This window comes from Camellia sinensis, chromosome 5, assembly GCF_055761805.1.
Source record: "Camellia sinensis isolate YWXY chromosome 5, ASM5576180v1, whole genome shotgun sequence".
Lineage (NCBI taxonomy): Eukaryota > Viridiplantae > Streptophyta > Magnoliopsida > Ericales > Theaceae > Camellia > Camellia sinensis.
The window spans coordinates 45,827,904-45,851,098 of NC_138965.1; the positions used below are offsets into that span (position 1 = coordinate 45,827,904).

The 23,195-nt window shown below is 34.2% G+C and overlaps 1 protein-coding gene and 1 long non-coding RNA gene across 5 annotated transcripts in view; one reads left to right on the forward strand and one right to left on the reverse strand.

Annotated features, from left to right (window-relative positions):
- The first annotated feature begins 4,257 nt into the window (after positions 1-4,257).
- On the forward strand, positions 4,258-7,969 carry LOC145790099 (uncharacterized). Its single transcript, XR_014328739.1, has 3 exons — positions 4,258-5,311; positions 5,543-6,110; positions 7,105-7,969. It is a non-coding gene; the product is annotated as an uncharacterized LOC145790099 (long non-coding RNA).
- Positions 7,970-15,485: 7,516 nt separating this feature from the next.
- The window catches only part of LOC145790606 (coatomer subunit delta-like), a 36,898-nt gene continuing 29,188 nt past the window's right edge, over positions 15,486-23,195 (reverse strand). For all 4 annotated transcript variants that reach the window (XM_082868764.1, XM_082868766.1, XM_082868763.1 and 1 more), the window contains 8 exons: positions 22,742-22,984; positions 22,448-22,625; positions 19,668-19,972; positions 18,423-18,615; positions 18,167-18,320; positions 16,717-16,779; positions 16,515-16,611; positions 15,486-15,772 (listed from right to left, as the gene is read on the reverse strand). In XM_082868764.1, the coding sequence (XP_082724890.1) occupies positions 15,683-15,772; positions 16,515-16,611; positions 16,717-16,779; positions 18,167-18,320; positions 18,423-18,615; positions 19,668-19,972; positions 22,448-22,625; positions 22,742-22,984 (1,323 nt within the window). In that variant the 3' untranslated portion in view covers positions 15,486-15,682. The remainder of the gene's footprint in view (positions 15,773-16,514; positions 16,612-16,716; positions 16,780-18,166; positions 18,321-18,422; positions 18,616-19,667; positions 19,973-22,447; positions 22,626-22,741; positions 22,985-23,195) is intronic.

Here is a 23,195-nt window from a genome sequence, read left to right on the forward strand (position 1 = left end):
GCAGTGATTTTCCCCGAATTTGGAGTTAAGGAAGCAAGTACTAGTATGCTCCACTTACAACGTCAAATTGCAATTTGAGTGAAAAATTGAGAAAGAAATTGCAAATCTTTTGGGAAAAATTACACATAAGTGGAAATTGGAGAAAACATTTACAAATTAATGAAAAAATTTATAAATTTAATTATAAATATTTCTAAAAAAAAAATTAATTAATTTTTTTATTTTTTTATTTTTTTTTGAAAAACTACATTGATGTGTAGTTTCCCCAATCTTTTATGTATAATGTATGATACATATTCAAAAAGTGGGTGTTGGTGTGTGTGGCATATAATTGTCAAAATTTGAATAATCAAAGTCAAGTCTATTGGGGCAGCATAAACATTTATGTTGTATTTGATTGAGGGATTTGAGGAGGGATTTGGAAAGGAAAATGGAAAAGGTAAGTGAAATATGAATAAAACATGCTTAAATTTCACATAGTTTCACACACCTTTTCCCTTTTTCTTTCCAAATCTCTCTCCAAACCCTCCAACCAAACACACCATTAGGTATGATTTTCTTGCCCGCTTCGCACGAAGGATTAAAGTTAAGAATTGATTGATGGCTTCTTGCCAACTGCATGCCGTGAACGTAGGTGAAGTAAATTGAGTCAAGCAGTACTTTAATAATAGATTCTTTCATTTAATATGTATAATTAAAATTATTTTATAAGTCTAGTTTTTCTTCAGTTCAAATCTTAAATTGAAAGGTATTATTCGGACCCATGAGGTTCATTACATGTCACATTTTAATGATGATGTAAATTGTTCATCTTGTAGGGACCTTCATGTATATCATCTACACAAAAAGTTAGGTCGATTAGATAATCATATTTGTTCAATTTATTATTTTTGTCACCAAAGTCTATTTTTAAAAACGTAGTTATCGTCTCTTTTTTTTTTAAAAAAAAAAAACAAATAAGATAAATTGTACATGTTATAATTATCAAATTAATCTAACTTTTTTGTATGGATGATGTACACGAAAGACTCCATAAAATAAATTATTTGGATCATTGGAAAATGGAAGGCATGGTGAGCTCCACGGGTCTAAACAACACACTCTTTTGGATTAGAGAAAAACCCAACCCTATTTTATATAAGGGTTAGGCTTCTCTCCAATCCAAAAGGTGTTTTTCGGCCCGTGAGATGCACTATGGGTCATGTTTATTTAATCTGAACCGTTCATTCTATAGAGACATTCGTGTATATTATCCACATAAAAAATTAAATCAATTTAATAATTGTAATTTATTCAATTTATTATATTTGTCTTCAAAAATATTGAGAAGTGTATTTTTTAAAAAAGATCATTAATTTTTTGGTAATAAACGCAATAAATTGAACAGATTACGATTATTGGATCGACTTAATTTTCTGTATGGATGATGTATGTGAAGGACTCTACAAATTGAATGATTCGAATTATCAAAACGAGACCCGTGGCAAGCCCCACAAGTTGAAACAACACCTTCCAATTCAAATTTAGACTAAAGGCAATCCAGATCTTCTGTGTAAATTTGTTGTCGTATATGTTAAAGAAGGGGGATTGTAGGCAAATTAAAATAAAGAAAATTTTACAATACACATCCCATTTTGGGGTGTGTACCATATGTTCTAATTATGATATTTGTAATATTTTTTTATGGCTTATTATAGCATTAGTTATGACTTAATTATTGATTCTGTTATGACTCATTATGGTTGAGCTGTAAATGAGCCGAGTCTAATCTAGTTTTAGTATGTTTGAGATTGTTTATTAAGATTTTAGTAAGCACGAGCTGAATTGGCTTAGGTCTGGCTTGAGTTCCAACTTGTTCACAAACCTTCAATGAGTCAAAGAAATTATAAATTTATACTTGCGTATGAGGCTAAAATTATAATTAAAATTTTGATTATGTAATTATAATACAATATATATATATATATAAACATATTAAAATAAAAGTCAATATTTTACCAAAATAATAATATATACTACCACTATTACATAAATATATATAGTTAGCTATTATTTACATATATATAAATTTACCTATTATTTACATTATTTAAATATATAAATAACATATTTATCATATTTTTATACATATTTTTACATGATACTCGGGTAATTCATATATTTCATCAATAAAAAAAATTAAATCGATCTGATAACTATAACTAATTCAATTTATCGTATTTGTCATAAAAGAAAATGTATGGTTTATTTTTTTTTTGTTGTCTATTTTTTTGGGGGGGATGAAAAATGCGATAAATTGAACAAGTTACAATTGTTGAATCCACCTAATTTTTTGTATGAATAAAATACATAAAATATCAAACAAATTGAATGTTTGAATTATTAAAATAAGACCCATAATGGAGCTCACGGACTGAAACAGCCCCGTCCAATACAAAATGGTTATCTTTTGATCTGGTGCTTACATTATGGTCTATCTCTTTCATATGCATCGATCTGCCATGATCTTATTGGTCATCAATTTGACAAAATTGAACCTATAATTCCTAGTGGAGGATCCAAACCAAAACTATCGAAAGATATACCTCTCCATGTTTGATAAAAGAAAATACCTCTCCATGCTCTATTATCTATAAATACCTCTCCATGCTCTAGCAGCTCGTCATCCCTCCATCCTATTACTGTCTTTCATAGCTTTCTATTAATAACAAGCCTACAATGACATTCTTGGCCAATACACTTCCCAACCAGTTTCTTTCTTTCCCAGCCCTTTTAGTCTGTCTCATCATCCTTGCATTGGCCACTTTTTTTTATTATGGTGCTTTTGCTTCTCCCTTAACTGGAAAACAAGGAAGTGAAGCCACGGCTCTCTTGACGTGGAAAGCTAGCCTTCACAACCAAAGTCAAACTCTCCTGTCCTCGTGGGTTGGAAGCAACCATTGCAGTTGGCTTGGAATTGGATGCAACAAGGCCGATAGAGTTGCCCATATAGACCTTCAGGGTTATGGTTTGAAAGGTACTCTTTCTAATCTTAATTTCTCATCCTTCCCTCGTCTCCGCACCCTTGAACTTTTTAACAACTCACTTTATGGGACCATCCCCCCCCCCCCAAAAAAAAAAAATTTGTAGCCTTTGGAGACTCACCTACCTTAGCTTGCCTCTCAACAATCTCTCTGGAACAATTCCGACCGAAATAGGCCAACTAACTAAGCTAAGGATCTTGTACATGAATAGAAACCAAATCGGTGGTTCCATCCCTCAACAGATAGGATTGCTCAACTCTCTCAATGAACTTGGCTTGTATACTAACAATCTCACGGGTTCAATCCCTTCTTCAATTGGAAACTTGGGCAACTTAACCATTTTGTACCTTTATGACAATCAACTTTCCGAATCAATCCCTCAAAAAGTTGGGATGCTGAGGTCTCTCGTTGATCTCAAACTCTCAGGGAACAAGCTCACGGGTTTGATCCCTTCTTCAATTGGAAACTTGGGCAACTTAACCACTCTGTACCTTTATGACAACCAACTTTCCGGATCAATCCCTCAAGAAGTTGGGATGCTGAGGTCTCTCGTTGATCTCGCACTCTCAGGGAACAAGCTCACGGGTTTGATCCCTTCCTCGATTGGAAACTTGGGCAACTTAATCACTCTGTACCTTTATGACAACCAACTTTCCGGATCAATCCCTCAAGAAGTTGGGATGCTGAGGTCTCTTGTTGATCTCGAACTCTTAGGGAACAAGTTTACGGGTTCGATTCCTTCTTCAATTGGAAACTTATGCGACTTAACCACTCTGTACCTTCATGACAACCAACTTTCCGGATCAATCCCTCAAGAAGTTGGGATGCTGAGGTCTCTCATTGATCTCGAACTCTCAGGGAACAAGCTCACAGGTTTGATCCCTTCTTCAATTGGAAACTTGGGCAACTTAACCTCTTTGTACCTTTATGACAACCAACTTTCCGGATCAATCCCTCAAGAAATTGGGATGATGAGGTCTCTTGTTGATCTGGAACTCTCAGGGAACAAGCTCACAGGTTCGATCCCTTCTTCAATTGAAAACTTGGGCAACTTAACCACTCTGTACCTTTATGACAACCAACTTTCCGGATTAATCCCTCAAGAAGTTGGGATGCTAAGGCCTCTTGTTGATCTCGAACTCTCAGGGAACAAGCTTACAGGTTCGATCCCTTCTTCAATTGGAAACTTGGGCAACTTAACCACTCTGTATCTCTATGACAACCAACTTTTCGGATCAATCCCTCAAGTAGTTGGGATGCTGAGGTCTCTCGTTGATCTCCGTCTCTCATGGAACAAGCTCACGGGTTCAATCCCTACATCTATAGGGAACTTGGGCAACTTAACCATGTTTTACATTAATGGCAACAAACTTTTTGGATCTATTCCCCCAACATTCAACAATTTTACACAGTTGACAGCGTTTGAAATAAGTGGAAACATATTCAATGGTCATATACCAGCAGACATGTGTTAGTGGCTTACTTAGAAACTTAACTGCGGATAATAATAATCTCAAAGGTCCCATCCCAAAAAGCTTGAAAAATTGCTCTAGCTTGTATAGAGTTAGGCTTGACAGGAACCAACTTTCGGGAAATATATCAGAAGATTTCGATATATACCCGAACTTGGTCTACATTGATCTGAGTCGCAACAATTTCTTTGGTGAGGTATCTCATAAATGGGGAAAGTCTCATAATTTAACTAGTCTCAAAATGTCCAACAATAATATTTCTGGAGAGATACCATCTGAAATAATGGATTCAACTCAACTATGCGTCCTTGACCTCTCTTCAAATGACATAGTTGGCCCAATGTAATTGAAAAGGATGGTTTCACTGTTCAACCTTAAGCTAAATAATAACCATCTATCAGGCAACATTCCTCCAGAATTTGGTAAGTTGTCCAATCTACAGATCCTTGACTTGGCAGCAAATGATCTAAAGTGGCTTAATCCCTAGAGCACTAGGGGAGTGCATGAAACTTTTCAACTTGAATTTGAGCAATAATAGATTGGGGGAAAGCATTCCTGCTGAAATAGGTCGTATCCATAACCTTCAGATTCTTGATCTTGGTTACAATTTGCTAATAGGTAAGATACCACAGCAGATTGGAGAATTGCAAAGGTTAGAAACATTGAATCTCTCCCACAATGAACTCTCTGGTTTCATTCCATCATCTTTCGATAATATGTTAAATTTGATATCGGTAGATGTATCTTTCAATCAATTGGATGGTGCTATTCCTAAAATGAAAGCCTTCCAAGAGGCTCCATTTGATGCACTCAAAGGTAATAAAGGTTTATATGGTAATGCCACTGGTTTGAAAACTTGTCCAGCAAAAATGAACAGTGGGGTAGCTAAGAAAAATAGTACCGAACTTGTGTTACTAATTGTTCTTCTTTTTGGATTTCAATTCCTTCATTAATCGGAATAGTACTCTTGGTTTTTTGTAAAAAGTATAGGAACAAGAAAAATGAGCCAAGATGACTAAACAATGAAATTTTGTTTGCAATTTGGAGCTATGACAGAAATATGGTGTATGAAGGCATCATTGAAGCGACTGAAAATTTTAGTACCAAACAGTGTGTTGGGGAGGGAGGATGCGGTACTGTTTACCGAGCTGATCTCACAAGTGGTCAGTTAATTGCTGTGAAGAAACTTCATGTATCACCCGATGATGACTTGGCTAATCTGAAAGGCTTTACGAGTGAGATCTGTGCATTAACAAAGATTCGCCATCGCAATATTGTAAAACTTCATGGCTATTGTTCACATCAGAGGCACTTGTTTTTGGTTTATGAGTTCTTGGAAGGGAGAAGCTTGGGAAAGATATTGAGCTCGGAGGATCATGTATATACTTTGATTGGATTAAGAGAGTGAATGTTGTCAAAGATGTAGCAAATGCTTTGTCTTAAATGCACCATGACTGTTCATCAGCAATCATCCATCGAGACATATCAAACAAGAATGTTTTGCTTGATTTACAGTATGCAGCTCACATATCCAATTTCAGCACAACTAGATTTATGAAGCCTGACTCATCCAATTGGACATCATTTGCAGGGACCTTTGGGTACGCTACACCTGGTATGTAATGTTCATTTTATTTTGTCAATCATTGCATATTAAGAGATTTTTAATCTTGGATGTTATTTCTAGGGGTGTTCGCGGATCGGTTTTGTGCGGTTTGCGGTTTGGTTTTGACCCGCCCGCATCTATGCGGTTTAGGAAAAAGTCAACCCGCAACCGCCCGTAGTGCGGTTTGCGGTTTGTGCGGATAGGGTTTGTAAATGTGCGGGCGGTTGCGGGCGGTTTGCGGTTTACACTTTTTTCTTTAAAAATTAATTTTTAAGTTTTTTTTTCCCCATCGAATTTAGGCATTAGATTCATTTTATATATTTGTGATCAATTGATAACAATTTTCTGATGAGTTTACAAATAAAAATTGAATATCACTAGCATTTTTGTCATGAAAGAAATGTATATCAATGCATTAAAGGTTGTACTCAATTAGAATTGTCAATTCAGTAATCAATAATCAAACTAGAAGCTTCATCGATCACCAGAAGAAAATTTTTATTAGGAAAAAGTGGATGAGTCATCAATGAAAATCATATAAGAAACCAAGTTTAGAACTTGATAATTCTACGATATTAAGAAAGTTAAGAAATACTTAAAAATAAGGATCCTAGTGTCATAGAGAACATAATGGTACTCCTGTTAAAGTTACAAAGTTGGTATATAAAAAATAATAATAATAATACTAATTAAAGTGCGGGTGGTTTTTGCGGGTCGCGGCAACCCGCAAATTTGTCATATTTCAAACCGCATCCGCCCGCATTATGTTTACAAAACCGCCCATTTATATGCGGGTTGGGCGGGTTGGGCGGTTCGGATAAACCGTTGCCCACCCCTAGTTATTTCACTCAAATTGAAAGGGTTGTTGAACTTCTAATTGTTGTTTTGATATGAAACATGAGCATGTACATGTTTCTTGTTTTTCTTTTTTCTTTTTCCACCATTGTTTTTTTTTTTTTTTAATAACTATTTTCTTATCTTGGTCATTTGTTTCATTTGGTAGAACTTTCTTATACAATGGAAGTAAATGAGGGATGCGATGTTTATAGTTTTGGGGTCTCACGATGGAAGTGATTATATGGAAGCATCCGGGTGATCTAATCGCCTCTCTATCATCATTGTCATCCTCTTCCTCATCCACATCAACTGTGCATGGGATATTATTGAAGGATATGTTGGATCAACGTCTCCCAACTCCTGAGAATCAAGTGGCAGAACAAGTAGTTGTGGTTGCAAAACTAGCATTTGCATGTTTGCATGCCAATCCACCATCTCGGCCAACCATGAGACAAGTTGCCATGAAACTATCAGATGATCGAACGTCACATTTGCGAAATGAATTCCACATGATCACATTGGGACAACTGATATCAACTGCTCAACCTCTTGAGTATTTGCCTTCTATCCTTGGACTATATGTTGTTCTTGTTTTCCATTTTCTTCTTAGACTGTTCAATTTCAACCCCCTTTTCTAGTCTATTTTTCTGCTCTTTTATACTAATTAGCATTTTAGAAAACTTTTTAATGACTAATTTAAAACCATCTTAAATCTTCATGTTGGTGTATTTAGTGGGCTGTTTTCATTGGATTTTTGCAAGCTTTTTAAATGAATAGTTTCAATAAAAAATTTCTACTTACTTGTATTGAATTTATTTGACATTTGAGCTGCTCATATAATTTATATATTTATAAGCTCTGAATTCCACTTTAGCTTTTCTTCGAACTTGCTTGCTTCGTTTCTTACAAAGTGGTGTTGTACTAAGCAGGCAAGTAATGCCCTTAGCCATCCAATCTAATTGAAAGCCTTTTGAGGTAATTTGAGATCGAAATAAATAAATTTGATTGAGACATTTTTATTTTTTAATATTTTTTTATAATTTATTTTTTTGTGATTTTGAGAGGAAAATTTACTCATTAAATCTTCATATTTAAGTTTTGCTAACATTTTTTTTTTCAATTTTTTTTTTTTTTTTTGAACAGGCTTTTTTTTCAATTGATAATATGGCTAATTTACTATTATTATAAAATATATTTGAAACTGTCATCATCTAGTGATTTTAATTTTTAAAATTAAATAAAAAAGTCAACAATTTCTTTCAAAGTTAGAAATTATTCAAACATGACTTGAATTGAAGAAAGCAAGCTGGAGAGAGGGGATTTATTTTGTTTGGCATAACTTTTTTCAAACTTTTGAACTTTCCTTTTTTCGATCTCAGCAAAGAGTTGTATCAGTAAAAGTGTTATATAAATTAAAGACTTAAGAAGGTCAGTGTAATTATGTCAAAAGTATAAAACTAAATGTATTTTCTTCAAATCTCAAGAGAAGTTAGCGTAATTTACCGAAAACAAATGTAAGAATTTTATGGAATCTTAATCACAACCTGCAGATTTTCAAAAAATGTGGGTCATCTTGGGTCTGCTTTTCCATGTGAACCGGCATGGCCTTATTTTCGGGGGGGAAAGAATGTTGAAGCTATATAGGGCCTTAATATATGGGATAATTACTAATAAGTCTTATTGATTGGATTTATTTCCTCATAAATCTAAAGTGATTTTTTTATTTTTTATTTTTTTTTATTTTTATGTATTTGCCTCTTATTTTAATAATGAGAAAATTTTGGAACTTTATACATATATTTTGTGTTTGTGAAATGATTATTTGGTACTCCTAATGATACTAATAAATTTATCAAAGTGATAAATGATTAGGACATTTTTTACTTTTGTTTGTAAGTTTTGGTTAATATCAGTTTATTTGAGTTGGTTTGCATTAAAATATGATGTGAGAGGTGTAACTAGTTAAATTGTGTTTTTTTATAAATATTTTTAATAAATTTATCACTAAAAGCTAAAATAGAATTTTTTTATAAATAAATTTGATCCATAGAATCTATCCCTTTCGCTGTGTTTGGTTGGGGGATTTGAGAAGGGATTTGGAAAGGGAAAGGGAAAAGGAAAAGTTAGGTAAAATGTGAATAAAATATACTTATATTTCACCTAATTTCACACATATTTTCCCTTTCCTTTTCCAAATCCCTCTCTAAATCTCCTAACCAAACACAGCATTAATGTATAGGCTTTCAAAAAATTAGGACCATAAAAAATTAAGGCTTATAGCAAGGGTTTTATTGGCTTTATGGTTAAGCCGCCCATGTTTCCTTGTTTAATTTTAATTTTTTTTTTTTCATGTTGCTTCCATTTCTTTCACAAGGTCATCTACTCATATTAAGGATTTCATGTTCTGTTTGGAAGGATAAAAGACCATCAAGATCAAGACCAAGAGCTAATGAGTTAGAAGAGGAATTGGCTGGTGCACATATGGTTTTTAGGATTGATATGTGACTGATTGCCTGGACCTGCATAGTGCTATTGCAGCTTGTCTTGTGTATTGGATTGTATGTAAAGGCTTAGAGTTGTTCTCTGTTTTGTCATTTGGTTGTTTTTTGCTTAGTTTCTTACCTACTCGTAGTGATGTGCTTGCATATGATTAGGCTTGTTTTTCAGTGTCAACTTAATTGGGATCCTGTAGTCTTGCTATGATGTAGTCTTGCACACGCCTTTTTTCACTTTATTGATGTTCTATTTGTTTATATGCTAGTCTTCATCAATAAAATTATCTCTTTTACTAATAATAATAATAATAATATAAAGAAAAAAGAGAGGAGCCTTGTGATGGTGTTGTAACGTAGGTATTTGATTTGTTTTTTTTCAAGTTTTTTGTTTTTCTTTCATAAATCTTTTCTTCAAATCCATAAAGTCTTGGTATTGGACAAACGGAAAAAGAATGGAAAGTAGGACACCTAAAGTCTTGGTATTGGACAAACGGAAGCGTTTCATTAAGATTCCTTGCCTTTTATACATGGCAAAGGCAAATCATTGGTCCTACACAATTATTTATATGATTTAGGAAAAAATTATTTTTGCTTCTGGGTCAAATTCATGTGATGTTTTTACTTGATACTTATTCGATAAAATAATGAAACTCAATACTTTTTGTTAAATTTTTCAAAAATCACTTGACAAATATCAAATGATGAATAATGTAGAGTAATGCTCCAAAACTATAAAATAATCACTCATGATTTAGAGTGTATTCCATTATTTTCCACACATTTAGATGTACTAGCATTTGTGCACGTGCTTTGCCCGTAAATTGTTTTTTGAAATTTTTTTTATTAGTTACTTTTTAAGTGTAAGATGCTTGTATAAAAAACACAAGAAAAAATGTTCTTAACAAAATAAGAAATAGTTCTTGTCGTCTATAATGGTGATAATAATAATCTTCTAACAAATTATTTGTTATGAAAAAATTTTAGAAGGAAAAAAAAGAAATAAACAAAGCAGAAACAATACACAATCCTACCACAAAATTACATATATTGAACACAAATTTGTGTAATTCATAAAAGTGATTTAAGCAAATTTGTGTTCAACTTACGCTTCTCTGTGAGATCACTTATGTAAGTTTATGAAAATTTACGTAATTTTGTAGTAGGGTTGCATACGGTATGCATGACACACTAGAACATTACCCGTTGGTTCCCAAGTTTTTGATCTGGAAAAGGAGTTCACAGAGTCTGAGGTATGGAGTGCTCTGAAGGTTAGTGATGGGAATAAGGCCCCTGGGCCAGATGGTTTTAATCTTTTGGCTATTAGGAAGTGTTGGAACTTTATGAAAGGGGATATCATGCTATTTTTCAAAGAGTTTTTTGCTAATGGAAAGCTGCCCTCTGGTCTTATCTCTTGATTTATTGCTCTTATCCCCAAGAATGATAATCCTAGTAGCCTTAATGACTACAGACCAATTAGTCTTATTGGTTCCATGCACAAGATTCTTGCCAAAGTGCTTTCTAGAAGGTTGAAGTTAATTTTTCCATCCATTATTAGTCCTTCGCAGTCAGCTTTTTTAGGGGGGGGATTCATTCTTGATGGGATGCTTGTAGCAAATGAGGTGTTGGAGTAGTGAAGGAGTAAAAAGAAGAAAGGGGTGATTATTAAAATCGATTTTGAGAAAGCGTATGACTGTGTCAATTGGAATTTCTTATTTAATTTGATTAAAAGTTTTGAATTCGGTCTCAAATGGAGGAATTGGATTAAAAGCTGTGTTACTAATGTTAGAATCTCTATCTTAGTTAATGGTAGCCCTACAGAGGAGTTTATTGCTGAAAGGGGTTTAAGGCAAGGGGATCCTCTTTCCCATTTTTTATTTAATATGGTTATGGAAAGTCTTAATATTTTGATTTTGAGGGCTAGAGAGTTGGGAATTTTCAATGGGGCTATTATTGGGACTAATTTGGTAAAGGTGTCACATCTTCAATTTGCAAATGACACCATCTTGTTCAGTGAGCCCAATCAGTAGGAAATTCTTTGTATCAAGAGGTTGCTTTGATGCTTTGAAGCTGTTTCTGGGCTTAAGATTAATTACAGCAAAAGTTCAGTTATTAGAGTTGGAGTGGAGGAGGACATTCTGGATCAGTTTGCTGATATACTCAATTGTTCCAAAGCTGTGCTTCCTATTTCTTTCTTGGGGTTACCTCTTGGTGCTAGTCCTAGACTTAAATCAACATAGGCCCCTGTTATTAGGAAGTTTAAAGTTAAGCTTGCCAGCTGGAAAAGAAGGCATCTGTCTTTTGGTGGGAGATTATCCTTAATTAAATCTGTTTTAAGCAACCTTCCTGTCTATTATTTATATTTGTTTAAGATACCTAGAGGAGTTGCTAAAGAACTTGATCGAATTCAAGCTTCAATTTTATGGAGGGGATCTGAACTTAAGAAAAATGTGGATCTGGTCAAGTAGTCTGAAGTTACTAAAGATTTGAGAGTTGGTGGTCTTGGTATTAGGAGGATTAGAGATGTGAATCTATGTCTTCTGGCTAAGTGGTGGTGGAGGAGGTTTGGGTGTGTAGAGAAGGTCCTTTGGAAAGAGATTATTTGCAGTAAATATAAGTATGCTCCAAAGTCTTGGTTGCCTCCAACTGATCTTCAAAGTAGTGGCTCTAGAGTTTGGTTTGACATACTGTCAGTGGTTGTCTCTAGGCTTATTTTCTTTGATTTCTTGCACTCCAATATTAGTATTGTTTTAGGAGATGGCTTTAGATGCCCCTTTTGGAATGATTCCTGGATTGATGTTGCATGTTTGAAGCTAGCTTTCCCTAGACTGTATATGCTTTCTCAGGATAAAGAAGCCTCTGTTTTTTATATTTTCAGTATAAGGTCCTCATCATCTGGGTGGGTGTTAAACTTCAGAAGAACCCTTTATTCTTGGGAATCTGTAGATTTATCTGCTTTTGTTCATGTGCTTAATTCTGTTCCAGAGTTAAGACCTGGCGTGGAGGATAAATTGGTGTGGAATTTTGGTACCTCAGGGGTATATTTAGTGAAATCAGCTTATGAGTGGCTTTTCTCCATCGACAACTCAGGTTTAATGGTGCCTAGGTTGCTGTGGAAAGGTATTTCTCCTCCAAAAATGCAGTTCACATGTTGGTTGGCATGAATCCAATGCTATAAATGCTAAGGTTTTGGCCACTTTGCCCAAGAATGTCCTAATCGTTTAAGGAAAAAGAAAGCTTTTGCTATCACTATCACTATCACTTGGGATGATGAATTAGATTATGATAAGGATGAAAGTGACAACGAAGCTCAGGCATATCGGGTTTGCTTCAATTTGAGAGTGGATTCGCTAGGTAATTGAGAATATACTTGTGTAATTCCTTTTTGTCTTCTTAGGAGGTGTTTGATTGGAATGATTAGGGTGTGGGATTGGATTGTAATCCATTGGAAGCCATGTATCCGATGTTTGTTTTTTTTTTTAGTCCGCTGAACATGGAGTCCAACTGGACTCCTTATCCCCAATATGTGGGATTACACTGTCCGGGGGGAGGGAGTGGGACAATTTTCATAGGATAACAATCCCATAAGATTAGGTAGTGAAATTACCATTTTGACCCCATACTATTTAATTATGTATTATATTTAGTAAAATTCAATAAAATTTAAATGTCTCAATTTAAAAATAAAATAATTTTATTTAACTTTTTATTGATGTTTTATTTATTTTATTTTTTTTAAAATAATTTTTTATTGATATTTTATTTTAAAATTTTATTTAATTTCATTATTTAAATTTTCATAGATGTTTATTTAATTTCATTATTTAATAATTATTATTTTTTAAAATAAATTTATTTAAAATTTTAATTTAAAAAAAAACATATACTTTTATTGATATTTATTTATTTTTTTTAAAAAAAAATAAATTTATTTAATTGTGTAAAAAATAAAATAGAATAAATTTTTATTTAATCTAGCTAAAAATAATTAAAATATTAAAGATATATTTAATATTGCTATTACGTATTAAACAATTGAAAAAAGGTAAAATATTCTTTTGCTCATTTATCCTTATCCTGTCCGTCCAACCAAAACCAAACATTAGATTCATTAAAAATAGTCGTTTCCAGACATCTAATCCCATGAGGAAACAAACACGTGATACACATCCAATCCAACCAAATAGTTCGAACGATTCACAATCCCAAAATTCAAGTCCGACGGATTCTAATCCCCCTTATCCATTCTATCCAATCAAACACATCCTTAGTGGATTGTTTTGTAGCTTTGACTCGTGATTTTTTATCATAATTGGAGGTTCTCCAATTGTAATTTTTTCACGTTAAATTGTTGTGTCAATTTGCCTTGATTGTTTTGTTAGGATTATTATTTGTTGTTTTAAATTAGAACATAATTATTAATCAATATATCAGGGATTTAAGATTTTTCAATCTTCATCTTCTTCTATCACTTTTACCAAAGCTATACCAAAAGGGTTTTATATTTGTTTATTATTTTATATTTTTGTTTTTTGTTTTTTGTTTTTTGTTTTCTGTTTTTGTTTTTTTTTTTTTTTCGTTTCTGGGATAAAAAAGAACTTCATTTCATGTGAGATATATTACAATGGATAGAAATTGCCATACAAGCAAAGACTACAAATAAGCCATAAACATGCTAGCAAGGCCTCGTTTGGAAATAAGTTTTTTTAAGTAACTTATTAATTTTTTAGCTAAAATATAATGTACAAAAAAAACTAGTATATTTAGAATGATTTTTTGACTTTTTACGAAAAGATGTGCAAAAATAGAAAGAAAAGAAAATATTTAACTTTTTGATATAAATTGTTGATTTTTTAATTTTTTTTAGTAACTTTTTACTTTTTTAACTAAAAAAGTGACTTGGCAAGCACTAGTCTTGATTGGGAAATTAACAAGTTCGAACTAAACTATTTTAATAGTTTGATTCTGGTTTCATTATATAAGTTAACAATTCAGTTATGACTTTAATTTTTCTAAAACCATAGGTACTGGTTTGTTTCTTGATCTATTCTAAAACCGAACTATTTCGATCACTGTCCATACACATTCTCCATTCATGAGTAGTTATTGTTCTTCATTAAAAGCCCAGCTCTTGCAGGCTTGTTTCAATGTGTTTTACATGGTAATTAGGGAGTGTGCAAAAAATCGCTAACTAGTTAACATTGCTAACCTAAACCAACTCATTATTAGAGAAAACCATATACTCAAAATTATCTTGTACTTGCACAGACAATCTTTTCCTAACATTAATATCATTTACTCCCAAAACTAACCCAAACCAACCAACGCGCACCCCTAGTTCCAATACCAAATTAGTTTCAGTATTGAATTTCTGCTCTTTCCGCAAGCACATTGGATCAAAGGGAGGGCATGGTTCTGTAACTTGAGAATCATCATTTGACCAAAAGGCCAACAGCCCAACGGGTTTTTACCCTGCCCGAGGAGGGAGGGTTGGGCTGGACTGGACCTACTATTTCAAGCTTTCCTTGCAGGTTGGCCCAGCCCATTGGCCCGTTGGAGGCAGCCTATTGGTCTAGTCGGCAAGCCCATCAGCAATTATGAAAAAGTAAGGGGAAAATTTTAAAAATGAAGCCGCCAAAATCCAAGCCTCAAATCATTATCCATTGGGCTAAGCCGCCACCTACAAGACCATCTGAGCCAAAACCTGTTGGACAGGGCTTAAGCCTAAGGTTTAAATGATGGCCCGACCTGCCCTAAACCCCCCAAAAAAAAAACAACCATTGGCCTTAGCCTGCACGTAGGCTTGGCCTCCATTCTGTTGCCTGCTACGAATGACTATAAAGGAAAATCCAGTTTATGTATGACATTATAATTTTTCAAGAATGAGACTATTTTGAATAGATTTTGACATAAATAATTTGATAATTGCAAATCCAACAATCATCAAGTAGTTTTGATACTTTCCTCGTGACAAGGTACAAACCTCAAGTAAATCCAGATAATAAACAAACCCACAATAAATGCAAACCTAAAATATCATCAATAACAGCAAATATTCAATTATAAGCCATTAGTAGAAATGAAAAATAAGTTCCAAGCTCATGAAGATGACAAACATATCCGGTTTATCACTTCATCTCAAAATTTGAGTACATAACAGATGAATCAGTACTACAAACTCGAGAAGACAAAGCGTTTGAAAATGTATTATAGAATAATCCACACCTGATTTGCCTAAGTATTAAATATGACTTATGCTACTTCGTAGTTTTCCGTGGATAGAAGTGTCCTCTGAGAAAACTTGGGAGATGGTCCACCTCTAAGAGGCAAGATATTTGTGACCTGCCAAAACATTTACAGTCAATTATGCACAAACATATGAAGGTGTCTCTCAATCAATCCTAGACAACATTATTTCGTTAAAATCTAATGAACATGCACATCTACTGGGACAAAAATACAAAAATCTTTCAGATTTAAATGTTCTTCAAGAACTCAAATGATCTTTTAGAACAACAAATCAAGTTGGTTAAACAAGTGGGATTCAAGCTTGAATATATAAGAAATGGAAACCAAATAACCCCTTCTTTACACATGCTGTGGATCTGTTGTACTTGTATCACCGCATGTTACCTAACCATGGAATCAAATATTCCCCTGTAACTAGCTCTACTTTCCACATTTTTGCAAATTATATTAATGGAGTCGCAAGCTAATACAAAATATGATCTAAGTTTCAACAGTACTCATCCTTCTATGTAATAAAAAAAAATGCAAATTGGAGTGGAATTAAAACAAGAATTTAGGCCATAAAATCAAAATGGACACTTTAAAGAGTTCTTATTTCACTAGGATTTCATTCAACTCTTGCATTTTTTGCAGCTACCTTCTCATCTACTCTAATACAAAGTTCACTATTCAAGGGAGGCACATTTAGTGCATCAACAGTACACACTGCAGACAATATAGATGCATCATGCATATAAATGTCAAGCAAAGTTTAGGCAGTAGTATAACCCCAATACCATATTATTGGTTGAAAAAATAGCATGAAGCAATTATAAATGGTAAAATAGAAGTGAACCTTTAGGTCACTGAATGTATTTGCAGCAGTGAAACGCACTGAAATCGGGAAAAAGACTGATGAATCTGCAGGAGGGACAACAAACTCCATAGATCCACTGCCATGTTTTCCAATACGAATTAGAAACCAAACAAGCATTGCAAATTACAGTTTGCGTATAAAAATCAAGTTCCAAAGATAAGAAACTCCATCTTATACTGACCTACGGTTTGAGTTATCAATGAGAAGTATGGACCATGCCAAAATAGAATATCTGGAGTCATACCTGTGAGAAGAAGCCAGTGTTGTAACCCAATATCGATTACTGATAAGCAAATCAAATTGAACTACATACTCTTGAGAAATTCTATTAAAGGTGCAATCATAAATGGAGGTGTTCATGCTTATATGTGAGGCTGTTTGAGTAATTATTGCAGAGGAAATATCATTTTGTCCCCCAGACTATCACTTAAAAATCAATTGAACCCCTGTTTTTTTAATAATATCAATTTTACACCTAAACTATTTGATTTTGGATCAATTTTACCCCTGCCGTTAGCTGCCATTTATGATCAAACGAAAGTTGTTGACGTGGCACCAAAATTTCAGTTGAAATTTTATTTTCCCCCAAACTATCTCTAGAATATCAATTAGACCCCCAAACTTCATATTGTTCAAAGGTCTAATTGATATTTTGGGGATACTTTTTTTTTTTTTTTTTTTTGGGGGGGGGGGGGGGGGGGGGTGGTTGTTTAAAATGAAATTTCAAATAAAGGTTGAGTGCCACATCAGTAACTTCAGTTTGATTATAGACGGCAATTGACGGTAGGGGTAAAATTGATGCAAAATCGAATATTTTAGGTCTAAAATTAATATTATTAAATGAACATGGATTGAATTGTTTTTTTAGTGATAGTTTGGGGGGCAAAATGATATTTTCTCATTATTGCAAGACCGTTGAGCTATATTTTGAAGAAATTACATAAAAGCTTGATAAGCTGGTATGTCTATCAATTTCCAAAAAGGGTCATTTTCAACGCATTTTGAAGCAGCACAGATGCAATTGAAAATGTACAGATAATTCTGCTGCCAGAACAACAGTAAGTTGTCTGACAATGTTTTCCAGGTTTTACCTTTGTTCATATGCCAAACAGAGCCAACCGATGTGAAAAGTGGAGCAATGTCAGACAAAAATGAGCTTACAATAAAAAAGATAGCCCTTATTTCAATGTGCAACTATGTATGCATATTATAGCTCTAAACCATGTCATTCTAATCTAACCATAATCACTTTCTCCTTAACTATGATTCATTGGAATGAGATGGAATGGAATGATCATTCTATCAAAATGGCCATTCCCACCTTTGGTTCACTAAAAATATTATGAAAAATGCATTGCAAATTGAATCAATATTCATCATTGTAAGGGAATGGCCATTCCGTAGAAAAGCTAAGGAATGTTCATTCCATTCTAATCTACTTTAATTCCAATGAACCAGACCAAACACTACCTAAAAGTGAGATCACCTTTAACTTTACTCCCAAGACTCCATCAAATCATTGCTCCACTCTGAAACACTGATGATCTCCGTACAAAACTATATATACTTTGTAACTATATAAGTTGAACTACATAATACTAAAGTTGTAATTATATAAGTAGGAATTTTACCTCCATTCACCGTCAATCTGCCTGACACTTGGTGCCTCTCTAAGAGCTGGAAGAGGTACTGAAATCACAACATTCTGCAAATCAAACATTGAAGAAGCTTCGTACTCGATACTGACATAAGTTTCATTTCCAGAAACAGAAGGCCAGCAGTTGACTGCAACAAAAAAGAGATCATAGTAAATAAAAAGGGCAAATAAAAAATAAAAACCAGAAAGCTATAAACCAGAAAGATAATTAGCATGAAACATGAACCCACTCGTCAATGGGACAACTGACTCATCTACACTTTGCATTCTCCACTTCAACAGGCCAACACCATCAGTAGATTGACCAGTAGGAAATGGCCTGTTAGAATCTTTGAGGCCTAAAATATTTTCATTGGAAAACAACTCTTTGTTGATGTTAGGATGCGTCTTGAAGAGGATACCTGGATTGCCCCCAGTCTCAATCTGAAAGTAAAGCCGCACAATGTTATAACATGCCATTTATATAAAGCATCAGAATGTATTTCCAGAAACAACACAAAAGGTGGTCTTAAAGTGTAATTAATCTTTGACAACATAAATAAAATTGAGGCAGAAATACAGTTTTCTAATGGGGGAAAAAACTATGAGCCTCAGAGCCTGTCTGAATCTCCACTAGAAATTTAAGGGGCCATTCCCATTTCACATAACATTTCAATGTAAAAAATTCATCCTCTTGAACAAAAGTATTTAGGAATACGGTAGCAACCTTAGAATGATGGTTAAAGTCCTGAATTGTCATCCCATGAAACCTAAAAACAACCAAACAAGAAAAAATATGATGCAGTTGCGAATCTTTTCCTATTTTCCAAATGGCTCCATTCAAGCTGACAGACATTCACACTAAAAAGACCATATACCTTGTGAAAGGGACCATTCAAATTCAAGGGATGTCCAAACAGGCCATACATTATGTACACTACAAAAAATAATCATTTAGCTCTCAACTAATATATCTTTGAACAACTACTCACAAAGCTTACTTTATTGTTGACAATCCATCAAACAATTCTCAGCAACTGAATCAATTAACAGCAGCAAGGGTAGTGCCAAACAAATGTTGATGCCCCCTTTGGGTGACAAATTCTAATAAATTCTCTAGAACACTTCTAATAACATCTAATGTGACAAAGATTTAGAGATTTCTCACATCAAGCAAGGCAACATAAATTCAATCTAACATTAACATGTAGCCCAAATACGCCTAAGAGCAGATATAATGTAGCTTATGTTAAAAAATTCACCACAATCTTTCCCCAATAATTCCCTCGTGTTTAGATTCATTACTCTCTATCTTACACCCAAAAACAAGTAACGTGTACACACACACAGACACACTTAGCAGTCTGTTACCATAAAGAAATACACAAGACCAAAGTGTGTTTCCCCACCCACATTCTCAGAGACTCGCATGAACATGCACACAGGCACACAGGCGCACACACACACACACACACACATACACAAAGAGAGAGAACCTGGACTTGGATGAGCCCATCTTCCTGATTAAGAATTTGAAGAGACAAGGTTCCCTGAACATCAAAGTTACTGACACCACCATCTCGCTTTAGAGTCACATTGAGCTTCTCTTCAACAGACAATGTGATGGGATCAGTTAGTGGTGGCGCAGCTGATCTAGACAGACCAGCACTTGGACGCACATCCTCAAGAATAACTTCACCTTCAGCTTTCAAAGATTCCAAAAACTGGTTTGCCTTTTGTGTTTTACCAAGCTGCATACCAAGACCTTTCGGAGGGGCAGTAGCAGATGAAAGTGGATGACCTAATGATGCAACTACAAACAGTCAATATATCACTAGTAGAGTTTCAATAATTCCATATCATATTTCAGGAAAGAAATATATTTGGCAAATTAAGGGGCAACCAACACAGTTTTGAAAGATGAAATGGCGCAATATAATAGTTGCAAGATTAGGCAATGACTTCAAGTCTAACACAAACCAATATCAAGAACGCAATTTTTAAATACATTCAAGGTGGACGTGTGAAGAGTGGTTTAGTTGTCAGAAACAACAAGAGAAGTAGAAGTTGGAAGCATTGTTATCAAATCACGAATCGAATTGTGAATCGTTCTGCTAAATTAGTGAATTGTGAATCATATCAAATCATGGATCATAAGATTCACTTTATTTAATATAATATATCATTTTATAAATGTATATGCATATAAAATTATACAGTGTTTAAAATAAATAGATATCAATATAACTAAATTGTACATATATATGTACAAATTAATAACATATATTAATATAACTAATTAATTTCTTTTTTTATTTCTTGCAGATAGGCGTACTGGATTGACCAGCATATGCAATATAACTAATTGATTTCTTTTTTATTATCTTTATAGATAGGCGAAAAGAACATTTCATGCATTATGCAAACAAAAACAAAATATAACTGAATCGTGGTGAATTATAGTGAATCACACTGAATCGTAAATTGAATTGCATGATATATGCAATTTCTGATTCAGCGGCATGATTTGAGTCATTTTGTTTGAAACTCATTGAATCACACGATTGTAACAACCATGGCTGTGAGACCTTCAAACATCCTCAAGGGGTCAAGATCAGAGGAAAGAAAATTCATGAAAAAACATAGAATCAGTAAAGGAAAACCTGAGACATGAATCTCAAACATTAAGATCAAGATACTCAACATCAAGATTTTAGAGAGAGAGTTTCTTTGGCAAACAGGCAACAGATCTGAAGAATAGAAATTTAAAAAGATTAGACAAATGGGTCTTTGGTATTTTAAGCCAAAACCCCCAAATCAGAACCTGGAGAATCGAAATCTACCAAAGAAATCAGAACTCAAAACAAGAAAAGCATAAAGAAAGACATAGGAAAACAGGGCCTCAAGTCTATAAAACGATACGAAGAAGAAGAGAAAGAAAAGGAGAGAAGGGGGTGGCGGGTGATGAACATTGAAGGAGAAGAAGACTGCACTGCGAGGGTGGGGTTGGTTGGTAATGGAGTCTCCGGCTTCTCTTCTCTCTCTCTCTCTCTATTATTTTTTTTTTTTTTTTTTTTGCTTAAACAAAATGATGCGTTTAAATCAAAACGACACTGTTTCGATCCACTGCAGGGAAACCCCTCTCCAGTGGACTGCAGAGGATCCGAACACCATACATAAAGGAGATTGCTAAAACCATAGCCCTAAGGGTTGTATCCACATCCCTCAACATTGTGGGTCCCGCATACAGTAAAAAAGGCTGTAGATATAGCAATCTCCTCTAAGAGTCAACAAATTGTATCTTTTTATGATTCACTTATAACCATATAAACACCAGTTGCTCCGTCTGCCTAACAGCTTTAACTCGTGAATGTTGCATGTGCTTTGTGAAGATACATTTTACCATCAGTAAATTGTTAGGCAAGTATGAAAATTACAGCTCTTACATAGTATTAGTATACATTGAAATTAGCCATTAAAGTCATACTACAGAAAGTCAATTATCAACATTTATGTAAGATACACTTCAGAGTCACACTAAAGTTAACCCAGCTTATCAACCAAGAAGGACAATAGCTTTCAATTCTCATCTTCATGTACTAAAACTATTTGTACAACTAGAAAAGGAAAAATGAACAAGAAGTCATCTTGGGAAAAAATGGACAACAATTACGTAAAGAGCCTCAAACAAATTTTACTCTAAAAGTAGAGCATCTTCCAAATAAAAATTAATATCCAGACCGTTTTCCAAATAAAAATAAATATAGGAAAGGGGGAAAAAAGGCAGACAGATCACTATCTTACTCCATTCTATATTATAGAGGGTTTATCAAAGCACTGGTATTGTGCAGCCTTTGCTGTCTTTTGGACTATTTGGCTGGAGAGGAATGCACAGATCTTCGAAGACAAGGATGTGGATTTGGATTCATTATGGGACAAAGTGTGTCATTTGGCTTCATTTTGGGCCTATGTTTCTCTCTCATTTAAAGGGGTCCTACTATTTTTAATCTCCAAGGATTGGGGAGCTGTTTGTCGGTCTTAGTTTTGCTTCTTTGACATGTTAGTAGTTTTCTTTGTTTTTTTTTTTTTCTTTTTCCTTGTAGGACGATTTCTTGTCCTCACTTTGTTCTATCATTTCTTGAGTAATAAATTCCTTTTTGTTGCTATTCAAAACATAATAACAATAATAATAATAATAATAATAATAATAATCGCATCAACAAACTTGGATCAAGATCGCATATTTCTAAATTCACCAAGATGAACAGGGACAAACCTTTCGGCTTGCTAGAAAATGACTCCACATCAGTGCTTAATCCATACCCAGAACCATTTCCAAAACCAGTTCCACTACTAGAAATGCTCATATCACTACCAAAACCACTCTCAATTCTACTAGACCCCATCGACTGTAAAGACATGAACCCTCCTTTTTCACTTCTGTTCTTTTCAATCTGCAAAGCATTTATGCATGTTTTTAACAAGTTAGAACATAGCTTAACAAAAAAACAAACAAAAATAATGAGAGGAGGGGCACTTGCACACAAATGCCTGGGCACCCAGCAATTACCCTGGTTTTATCAATCTCACTAGCTTTACGCTTCATGACATCTTTAGTCTCATCGATCTTGTTCTGCATGACCAATTTATGCAATCTCTCCTCATGACTCTCCATCTCGCAGTACTGTTTAACCTGCGCAACAGTTACATTTTCCTTGTGCCCAAGGGACATGACTTCATCGAATGCAAAAATCAGATCAAAGGCTGTCTTGCAAATGCCATCTTCATCCAGAGAAACAGAATATTCAGGTACCTACACATGGTTAAGGAATCAACCCAATCGACTATGCCTATGACTGATCAATATCTTGATAACCATCACCGCTAAGAATAATTGCAAGGTGATTAGGAAGGTTCGCACGAAGATGCAATGATATAACTTCAGAAGCACACGAGGCGTGACTGGTCACAAAAAGATACCTCTATTCACTATAAAAAAAAATGGACATATGTATCGACAAAAC